At 33.9% G+C, this 11484-nt stretch overlaps 1 protein-coding gene and 1 long non-coding RNA gene across 8 annotated transcripts; one reads left to right on the plus strand and one right to left on the minus strand.

Moving 5' to 3' along the window:
* The first annotated feature begins 204 nt into the window (after window positions 1-204).
* LOC126700613 (uncharacterized) lies at window positions 205-777 on the plus strand. Its single transcript, XM_050398832.1, has one exon. It carries the CDS (start codon window positions 205-207, stop codon window positions 775-777), a length of 573 nt encoding a protein of 190 aa, XP_050254789.1.
* A 5275-nt stretch (window positions 778-6052) lies between these two features.
* LOC126700001 (uncharacterized) lies at window positions 6053-9878 on the minus strand. 7 transcript variants are annotated; one of them, XR_007646964.1, is made up of 6 exons: window positions 9741-9878; window positions 8449-8706; window positions 8166-8248; window positions 7719-7819; window positions 6416-7417; window positions 6053-6254 (listed from the first exon to the last, which is right to left on the minus strand). It is a non-coding gene; the product is annotated as an uncharacterized LOC126700001 (long non-coding RNA). The 7 variants fall into 7 exon arrangements; XR_007646963.1 differs by having other exon boundaries at window positions 6416-6778; window positions 7317-7417; window positions 8166-8706; XR_007646966.1 differs by having other exon boundaries at window positions 8166-8630.
* Window positions 9879-11484: the final 1606 nt, after the last annotated feature.

Consider the following 11484-nt stretch of genomic DNA (forward strand, 5'->3'; position numbering starts at 1 on the left):
TTGTTTTGATCTTAGTTCCGTTGAATTTCACTGTAATGGTGTGAATTGAAAGAACTTTGAGGCTAGTGTTGTGTTCGTACTATTTTGGGATTTTTCTCATTATATTTGCTATTCACTTTACATTAAATAATATGTTACTAGTATCTTGATTTATAGAATTCCTCTTGGGAAAAATCTCTTAAAGCCTATTGTTAATCTGAGAACATGGCTAATGGCAAACCTTCCCGTAGAAGTCATAAACTATGCTGTCGTGTTACAGCAACTTTCTTTGTTATCTTTGTCATTGTTATCATGACCTTGTTCTTTACCATCTTCAAGCCTAAAGACCCCAAAATTTCCCTCTACCCTGAAGGCATAAAAAACATTGACTTCTCAGCCTTAACACCTAATGTCACATTGTCATTAGGCACTGTTGTTGCCATTGAGAACCCAAACTATGGAAGCTTCAAGTACAAAAACACCACGTCTTATGTTACTTATCATGGGGAAGTTGTCGGTGAAGCTTCAATAGAGCAAAGATATGTGCCTGCACGCCACAAGCTTAACATTACAACTTCTGTGGAGCTTAAGGCTGGTAAATTGCTAATCAATCCCCATTTATTATCTGATTTTGCTGGTGGGAGCTTGAATTTGACTTCAACAGCCGTGTTGCCTGGGAAAGTGATTGTGCTAAACATCTTCAAGTTCCACGCCACTGTTTATAACAATTGTAATATATCTGTTTTTATTAGTCCTCAGACAGTTGAGTCTATATGCAAGACCAAGCTCAAGTTATAATTGTTGTTGTTGTCATTCATTTTCCTCCGGTTGTAATCGAAATATGCGTATTTACTTATCTTTAAAAAAATGATAATTTGTTAATAATGTGAAATTGAGGTCCTGAATTGACGTGCATGAACCTTTAATATGGTGAATAATGATAAGATCCTGATTAATTATAGAATTGAATATAAGATTCAGTTGAGTTGTGGAGTTGTGGTGTGCTTTTGTGTTAGAACTCTTTTCCTTCTCCTCTGTGTGTGTGTTTGTTTCTCAAAAAAAAAAAAAAAAAAATATATATAAGATTCAGTTTAGGTAAGAAATTTGGGATTTGTTCAGTTACTATTATCTCAAATTGCTGGGTGTTTTAAGTCTATCAAATAGAAAGGTTTTTTTATTATTATTTTTATTAATTTTTTTTTAAAAAATGTGATTAAGATCCCTATTTGGTAAATTGCAACTTCAATTGGGCTGGATATATAATCAGTTTATGAATAATTAAAGTTTTTTAATAAGTTAAGGATAAAAAAAGAAAAAAAGAATAAGTTGAGGATATGGGAAATTTATTAAAATGAGCTTTTAAAAAAAAAAAAAAAAAAAAAAAAAAAAAAAAAAAAAGAAGAACTAAAATGAGCTTGACACGGAGATATTAGTTGTTTTTTAAGTGGAGGTTGGACTCTTGGAGTTTATAGGCTCTAGGTATGCTAGACCCAAATTTTCTATTGGGGTTGCATATCTACCGCAATACTATTTATTTTCCCCTAGTTAAACCAAAATAAGCTCGGGTATGGGATTGAAAATGTTGGTCAAAAAAATGCCATATATGATTCATGTGAATGGGGTTTTGGCGTTCAAAAAATTTCCAAGTGCTGTTTTACAATTTTTGTGCTACTTTTAGTTAGTATACACTAAGAAATCAAAATTGAGATATATTATATATGAGATTACTTTCATGGCATATACCACTGTTCCGTTGTCTTTTTGGGCCGGGGAATTTTTGCTATCCCTACCTGAACTTGTTACTCTGTCCAAACCCAATTGAAAAAATAGGATATGGAAATGGCAACTGGTTTAGTTTGATAAGTTTCTGTATTTGATTTGGACCTAACTCCTCTAGGTCAAACCCATACTTGATCCGAGCGTTCATCAAGCCTTTACTATATATAGGATTTTAAACTTAATTTTTTTGGAATTATTTTCACCATATATTTGTATATTGTAGTTGTATGAAATTTTCCATATGGTAAATGAAAATACTTATAACATTACTCATCAACTTGATGAGCAATTCTCAAATATAAATGTTTTTAGGCCATTTTACTTTATTTAATGTTGCATATATACGCATTTTCTTTTTCTTCTTTTGTGAAATTATTAGACTAAAAGACTATTAATTAGATGATAAGTTAATGGAATTATGTATTTCCACTTATAATCTTTGACTTAAAAAAAAAAAATTATTTGTATTAAAAGAAATACAAAAAAGAGGATAGAAAGTATGTTAAAGTTTTCTTTTATGTAAACAAAAATATGGATCATTCCATATCGACCAGGTTTATCATAGATTGAGTAAAGGGTCATTGGAACAACTGTTTTAGTCAAAGCTTTTAACCCGAACTTGTTTGCCAGGGAATAGACTACTAAAATGTCTCTCACTTGAAATACCTAAATGTCTCTCACTTGAAACCAAAATTGAAGAACTTATGCTCCTTTGTCATATCAATTTGTGTAAAATTGAAGTTGGAAACTGTTTTGATCTCACTATGATCTCAAAAACATTTTGTGTTGAAATTCAATTGACTAAGCAAATTTGGCACTTCCATAAAGTGATGCCTTTAAACCACTTAGGCCCTGTTTGGTAAGTGTGTTTGAACATACTTTTGAGCATTTTAAACAACATTACACACTTTTTCATCCACACGTATATCAAAAACACTCAAACAACATTACTCAAACTCCTCTACCAAACACCCCCTTAGTATTTTCAAATCTTGAACTTGTATCAATTTCTAAGGAAAAATTAGTCCTCCTAGGCTGGATCGAACACTATACAAAGCCCACGAAACTAACAAACAAGACAGATGCCAAAATTATCAAAGATGGGCACAATATATAGAATTCTTAAGAGAAAACAAAATTGCTAAAAATAAGGTGAATACTTGATAGCATTGAAGAAGTAACCAAGGAAGACAAATTCAGGAAAATATTTTTGGAAGACATCCTAGAAACTCACGGAAAATGAAAAAGTTCTAGACATGTCACAATCACAAATGATATCATACAAATTGCCTACAGAAATTTTTTTCAACCAAATATAGGTGCTGAAAATTGGAGTTTTGGGGCACCATGCTCTTCATAGTATAACTGTGCAAAGGGAGGTTTAAACTTGAAGTAAACAGTGTTGGGTGCACTGCACCATGTTCCAGCCCACACTTTGTCTTAGCTCATTAAATGAGCTTGTAGAAAAATTGGCAAGAAGTCAACAAAGCAAATTGAACTTGCTAGAGGAGCTTGTCCAAAAGAGAAGAAATTGGGTTCATCTTTTCCTCTATAATTATGTACAAAAGTCCATCAACATTTATGAAGGGATGTACAAAAGTCAAGCCACATAAATGATTATGTGATATTAAACTTGTGAGACACGTTGGAAGGAAAAAAAAAAAAAAAAGGAAGTGAAGTCCCATAGTGTGGTGAGGACTAGGTGCAGTCTTGAAGAGCTGCGGGAGTGAGAGCAAGCAAGAGAGAAGAGAAAAATAGAGAGAGTAAGAGAAAATACACAGTGAAGAAGAGAGCAGTGAGTGAAAAGAAAAAGAGAGTTTTTTTTTACTCAAGTTGTATCTCTAAGTGTTGTAATCTCTATTTTATATAGTGAAATTATTCGGAGTTTGTCCTGTGGTTTTTCCCTTCAAGAAGAAAGGGTTTCCACGTAAATCTTTGTGTTTTTGTGTGGTTGTGCTTCCGCTGTGCTTGCTAAAATTTATTCACAGTAATATAGAATTTTTCCCAACAAGTGGTATCAGAGCGTAGGTTCGACTGGGAGCAATGGCCGGAGAAGAAGGAAAGACGTCAGGAATCGAGAAGTTTGACGGCACGGACTTTGGCTATTGGAAGATGCAGATCGAAGATTATTTGTATGGGAAGAAATTACATCTTCCTCTTTCGGGAAGGAAACCAGATAGTATGGAAGAAGAAGAATGGAGTCTTCTTGATAGACAGGTGCTAGAAGTTATACGATTAACTCTAACAAGATCAGTTGCACACAACGTTATGAAGGAAAAGACCACAGTGGATCTGATGAAGGCCTTGTCTAGTATGTATGAAAAGCCTTCAGCTAACAATAAGGTGCATCTGATGAAGAAGTTGTTTAATCTGAAGATAGTAGAAGGTACTCTTGTGGCTCAGCATCTGAATGAGTTTAACACCATCACAAATCAATTGTCCTCTGTGGAGATTGATTTTGACGATAAGATCTGTGCATTAATTGTTTTGGCTTCTTTGCCAAACAGTTGGGAGGCCATGAGAATGGCAGTGAGCAATTCTGCAGGAAAAAGCAAACTCAAATATGATGATATTCGATATTTAATTCTAAGTGAGGAGGTTCGCAGAAGAGATGCTGATACAAACAATGCACAAGATCAAGCTCTTGTTATGGAGAACAAGGGCAGAAATAGAAGCAGAGGGCTTGATGATCGGGCCAAATCTAATGACAGGTCACAGTCAAAAGGTAGATCTCAGTTTAAAGAGATGAGAGAATGTTTCCATTGTGGGAAAAAGGTCACATAAAAAGAAACTGCTGGCATTGGAATAAAGAACAAACTGAAGAGAAAGATGAAAAGAATGATGATGAGAAGAATACTGCAGTAGTTGTGTTTCATAAGGATGTTTTGATGCTCTCTCTTGAAGAGCAAAAATGTAAGCATGTTGCTAAGAATGATGTTGAGTGGGTGTTGATTCAGCAGCTTCCCACCATGTTATCCCCACAAAAAGGTTGTTCACCACATACAAAGCAGGTGACTTTGGTGTTTGAAGATGGGTAACTCCAGTTATTCAAAAATTGTGGGAATTGGTGATGTGTGCATCAAGACAAATGTTGGTTGCACGTTGATATTGAAGGATGTGCAGCATGTTCCAAATTTAAGGATGAATGTGTTGCTACTTTGGCTTTGGATCGAGCGGGTTATAGTAACCATCTTGGCAATGGAAGATGGAAACTTTCTAAAGGATTATTGGTTATTGCAAGAGGACGTGCTTGTTGCGGTATGTACAGGACTCATGTGAGGGCTTGTAAGAAAAAGTCCAATGCAACCAAAGATTTTGAGAAAACTCAACAGTTGAGAGTTGATAGTAATGGTGTTGCAGCCAAGAGAGTAAAATTCTCTCAACCTGGAAGTGATTTAAATGAGAAAGTGATATTTGATGAAAAATATCATGATGCAAGGAAGAATGATGAAGTGAAAGATTGTAAAGGTCTTGAGCAAGGGGAGCCAAGAAATTGGATTAAGGATATCCAAAGTGAAATAAATTCTTTGAGAATGAAAGGAATTAATTCTGATGAAATTTTCTCAGTGTTAGTGAAGATAATGAAGAAGGTTGAGTCTAGTATTGACTTGGTCGGCATGGATTCTAACTGAAGAGTTGGATCGAAGATCTCCTCCGTAGTGGGCTGGAGGGGGAGATTGTTGGGTGCACTGCACCATGTTCCAGCCCACACTTTGTCTTAGCTCATTAAATGAGATTGTAGAAAAATTGGCAAGAAGTCAACAAAGCAAATTGAACTTGCTGGAAGAGCTTGTCCAAAAGAGAAGAAATTGGGTTCATCTTTTCCTCTATAATTATGTACAAAAGTCCATCAACATTTATGAAGGGATGTCCAAAAGTCAAGCCACATAAATGATTATGTGATATTAAACTTGTGAGACACGTTGGAAGGAAAAAAAAAAAAAAAAAAAAAGTGAAGTCCCATAGTGTGGTGAGGACTAGGTGCAGTCTTGAAGAGCTGCGTGAGTGAGAGCAAGCAAGAGAGAAGAGAAAAATAGAGAGAGTAAGAAAAAATACACAGTGAGGAAGAGAGCAGTGAGTGAAAAGAAAAAGAGAGTTTTTTTTACTCAAGTTGTATCTCTAAGTGTTGTAATATCTATTTTATATAGTGAAATTATTCGGAGTTTGTCCCGTGGTTTTTCCCTTCAAGAAGAAAGGGTTTCCACGTAAATCTTTGTGTTTTTTGTGTGGTTGTGCTTCCGCTATGCTTGCTAAAATTTATTCACAGTAATATAGAATTTTTCCCAACAAACAGAACATGCTAACAGGACATTCATCATTGCAACTCAGTTGATGTAAATTTTGCTCTTTGTAAGTTTTTATTGCGGGTTGTAAACTTGGCTTGTAGCAACCATCACAAATCTTCAATCAGGCGGTAAATAGAATTATGTGACCCAATTGCCGAGTATACCATTTGTAGAAGCCTTGAACATGTTGCACATATTGCGTCTCAAAATCTGTGGAAGAGTTTGCAAATATTTTAACAATAATCACTCGATAGTCGATAAAAGTCCAAAGCTTATATTAAGAAACATAAATCGATTGAAGATCTATAAAGCTCATTTACTAATCTACTTTTAACTTGGTGAAAATAATTAAATCAATCAATTGAACGAACCTGCAATCACATAGCACCTTCTTCCAGTTGGAGATCACATAATACTGGTATTGACATGAGTGCCTCAAGAATGGCACAGCAACCAGCTTTTCCTCTCTCTTTCAGGCAACATTGTCTCAACATAGGACTTTATAATATTCTTCATGTAAAACAGAGAGTTCAGTAGCTCCTACTGGTGACAATAGCAACCAAAGCTAGAGTAGTGATTTGTGATCCTTTGAGCTGTCTGAAATTAGAAAGATGAAAACCAAAAGTAGCAACCTGTCCTCAGGACTTCACATCTTCAAGTTCACCACCAATTCCAAAATCTTGAAGAGTGTATCTTATTAAGCCCATATCCACTTGCAGGTGTGTTTGTTTCATCTGATTATGTAAATTGGATTTAAACTGAGTCATATGAAATATACTGAATTTCATTCCTTGACCCCACTTTAATTACATAAGTAAAATAAAATCCACCATTTCATTTTCTGCTTGTGATATATCCATTCTGGATGGTGGATTTTTACAGTCATGTTATGAAAATAAATAAAAAAAGAATTATGTTTAGTGGGAAATAATTGTTTTGATAAGTATTCAATGGGATATAACTTGGCATTATCAAGCACCAAAATATTGGTTAGTAAAACAGAAGAAGAAATTCTTTTAGCAATGAAGGAATTGTTCATAAATGCTTCTCTATTTGTTAGATAATGACAAACCAGAGCAATGGTTTGAAGCAAATGAGCTAACCCCATTTAGTTGCATGATCCATTTGTATGGATTTTATGCATTCCATGACTAGCAAGCCCACATAGTTCTCATTGGAACTACTGCTCTGGCCTTGAAAATTCGACAACAAAATTGCACTTGTATGCATCTGTAAGAAAATTAGAGGATGGCATTGGCACCTAGGACTAACCTGAAGTCAGGTAGATTTGTTCCTTGCAATCTCTTGCGATGTTATATTACTGGATTGCTTGAACAAAAAATTTCTAGTGATCTGTGGATAAGACACCAAACCTATCCAAAGCCAAAGAGGGAATTTGATGGTGGTGAGCTGAAAAAGCCAAAACATTGGCCTTTTTCATGTGTGCGTAAACAAAGTAAAAGAAATATATGACATGTGTGCATAAACAAAGTAAAAGTTTTAGTGAGGACTACCAGAAACTTGATATGCTGCTTATAATTTTTTAATATTTTTGAAGGGGAAAAACAAGGATTCAATTGATTTGAAGCATGGAAATGCATAAATGCAGGAGCAGTCTTGTTCGTTATAATATTTTTATATCAAACAAGTTTAGAGGGAACTAGGATGGAGTACCTGGTGAGCTGTGAAATGCTGCCACTGTTAATATTCATTTAAAGGTACTCTTTCTCCGAAATTTCCCAACCTCAATTCTGTCGTGGAGCAAATGAAGAGTCCTAGAAAATATAAATTAAATTCAATAACCATGTGCAAAAAGGAAAAGAATTATAAAATAATCAAGTTGTAAAATTCAATATCATGGTTCACACTCAATTTGCCTAAAGGAAATGCTTTCATTTTAATCAAATTTCAAAGCTAAAACTGAGGTCCAACTGTGGCCACTTTTTCAATTGCTCTTGGAAGTCCAATCTTGAACAAAAGCAAACAATACATGCTCTCAGAGCCTACCTCCTGGCTCCAGCAACAATAGAGCTTAGGAAATTTATGCTAGAATTCTTGGGAAAAAAAGGGGGAATTACAGCTGTTTATAGTCTTGAAGAATGATAAGATTAGAATACTTACCGGAAGACTTGAGTGCAAAGGAAGATTTAGTTGGTTTGCTGCAGCCACCTCCGATTTAGTTGGTTCGCTTGAATCTCACGGAGCTATTTACAAGATATTATTGTTGGAAGCACCCAATGAACATGCAAAGAAATACATGTCAACTGGAAAACATATTGAATGATGCAGCATCCTTGAAAATAATATATAAACTAAAAAAACAGAACAAAGAATAATGTTTAGCTGAAATTGCTGGTAGTAAAGCTGAGAAAGCCACAACATTGTCTAAGAGTGTGGAAAGTACTATAAATTGTTTGAAGTTCTCTGCGTGCCAAATTAAATCGTTGCACATAAACTTCATTTTGTGAAGGCTGTCAATCTGTATGTGATAGACATCAGCAATCCTGTACAACGCTTACCTAGACTCCGTCTGCCACAATCATTGTTGCAAAGGACAGCCTTAAAAATATAAGTTTCAAATCTCATCTGCGAAACCATTGCACTTCCTATATAAATGCACCAGATCAATGCTCTTCTTGGAACAGGCCAATAGAAGGAGATTCTGCTAACAGAACAAAAATTGGAAAACATAATAAATAATGAACAAGGTTTTATCCTTCACTAGCATACGATCAAAAGAAATAAGTAACCAATGATTGTATTTATTTAATTAGTATCTAGCTGTCCACCCCAATTACATCATTCTTTACTTTTCCCAATGAATATGGAAGATGAAAGCTGGCTTGAAATTTCTTATGGAAATATGATTTAGATTACTTGAGTACTAAAGACGAAAGCCAAATATTCAGCACCTGGAAAATTCCAGTGTATCCAGAAAAAACGCAGGCCAAGAAAGGAGTTGAGAGAAAAAAAAAAGGCATAATTAAATATTTAAAAACATAGGCAGTGGAAAAATATGTTCTAATACACGTTAATCTTCTTGTTATTTCTTAACGAAACTGATTTCTTTTTTTGGGGGGGGTGAGGGAGTCTTTTAAAGGGGGGAGAGATTGTCTTTTAAAAAACATTTTTTTGCTATTTTTTGGAACATTTTTGAGTTCTCATTCCTTGTTCAATTTTCTCCCCTGTAAACCATTCTTATTCTCCTAAAAAAAAGAAAAAAAGAAACAAACAACAACATTAAAAGAAAAAGAAAGAAAAGATTATATAACACAGAACAGAGTTGCTAGATCAAGCAGTTGTCTGCCATGAAAAACATGTCCATGGTAAGAAGGTACGCAAACAAAGTTGCTTCAAACTGCCACAATGTCTGCAATAAATTATATGCTACAAAAACATAGTTTACTCAAACCCCAAAAATTATCTGTTAATCAACAAATACATTGGTATGAAAAGGACTCTTCAATACAGATATCCTCAAGAATGGTTTTTTATTATTTTTTCAATTTTAATTTTAATGGTGACTTGTAACTACTTGAGAATTTTAGAAATATTAAGCAACTAGTCACACAAATTTGACACAGATTGTGAGGCAAATGTTATTGACAAAAAGAAATTCCCCTACAAAGGAACACAATGAGGAATTGAGCATAGTGCAACGGGAATCTAATAGAAACACATATCAACTGAACAAACCTGAAGAATTGCAGACCTCCCCACGATTTTGTATGGGCTTCTTCTAGTTTCAGGTGCTCGCATAGTCACATGAGAGATAGATATTCAAACAGAGAAATTGATCATGATGTCTGAAAAAGTAAAGGAAGCAAGCAGGAAAGCCTTTTGCTTTGTCAGAATTCACACCAATCAAAATTTGATTATCCAATAAAAAAGGTACTGAATCAATTTGACAACTAGCTGGTTCCAGTAGAAAAGGATATACCTTACTTTAATATTAAAATGTTGAGATGTGAATGAAGAAAACAGCAGGTGGGGACTCAGCCTACACTTTCAGCTCATATGAATCATGATCACTTCATTATTGATTCACATGCTGTTAAAATGAGAATTCACCCTTGTTTTTGCATCTTCTTATGGCACCATTCCTTCAAGAAAGGACAATACTCAACAATGCTCAATAAATAAAGGGAGATAGGCAACCCCATCTTCTGGAAGGCGTTCTTCAGCTAATCCTTCAAACATTTTTTGAGATGTATTTATCAAAAGATAAATTTAAAAAAAGATATAAATAAAATCAAACTGAAACTGGTCGAGTAGAATGAAGTACCTAACTGTAAAATGGTGGCTTGGCTCAAATTAGAATTTTAGTTCATATAATGACTTTGTCATCTAGTTGTCAAGGTGTCACAAACGAGATGAAATTGGAGCTAAGAGGCACCATTACCTTCAATGCTCTTCATTGAAACACTGTATATATGGCAGTCCAAACTTGAAGTAAACAGAACATGTTGACAGAAGACATCAACTCATTGGACATAAAAAGCTCTTTGGAAGTTTTGATCGCAGGAGATTCATTTGGATGGTAGCAACCCCCTCAGCTCTCAAACAGGTTTATGAATATTCTATTCATCGATAAAATGAGTTGAAGGAATTGTCACATATAATATTGTCAGATGCATCAATAATTTGTGCATTTGAATCTGAAAACCTGCGGAAGAATTGACAAAGTTTTAAAAAAATTTATGATTATAGGCCTAAAGTTTATACCAAGAAGAACAACTCAATTGAACAAACCTAACAACCACAGGCACAGATCATCTTTGGCTTTTAAAAATGTACTAGCCATGAACCCGCGCATTGTGCGTGATAACTATTTTTATGGTGGTTTTATTAAATTTTTTTTTTTTTTTACAATTTAAACTAATCTAATAATGAGTAATGTATTTCGTAATTATATTTTTATTTATTATAGGAACAATCATAAATGTAATATAGGAACAATCCAAAACACCAAAAAAACGTAAACTAAAAAAAATTAATAAAAGTTAACAATGATTAATTGAACCAATATTAGGATAAAATTTTGTTTTTGATAATCTATTAAGATTATTTTCTTTGTAGAAATTATAATTTCGGCCGTCGAAAACATATTATCAAATAAACAATTATTAGCAAGATCTAAGAATTAAATTTCTATACATGCATTGTTATAAAATTATAATAATAAAAATAAAATTGCAAAAGTTAAAATTTGTAACCTATCCGATTATTTTCGTTTGGCTAACCTTTGCTTTTCTTTAAATAAATAGCATTATAGAATACTTCTAATACAACTATTAAGAGTACTTTGTCAACCACAAAAGATTAGAAAATAACCAAAATTAGTAAAGTCTCATAGTTTAACATCTAAATTGAGCACTATAAAAAATCATGCTATGTAACAGAATAAATACCAAATTATCCAAATCATGCTATGTAATAG

This window comes from Quercus robur, chromosome 9, assembly GCF_932294415.1.
Source record: "Quercus robur chromosome 9, dhQueRobu3.1, whole genome shotgun sequence".
Lineage (NCBI taxonomy): Eukaryota > Viridiplantae > Streptophyta > Magnoliopsida > Fagales > Fagaceae > Quercus > Quercus robur.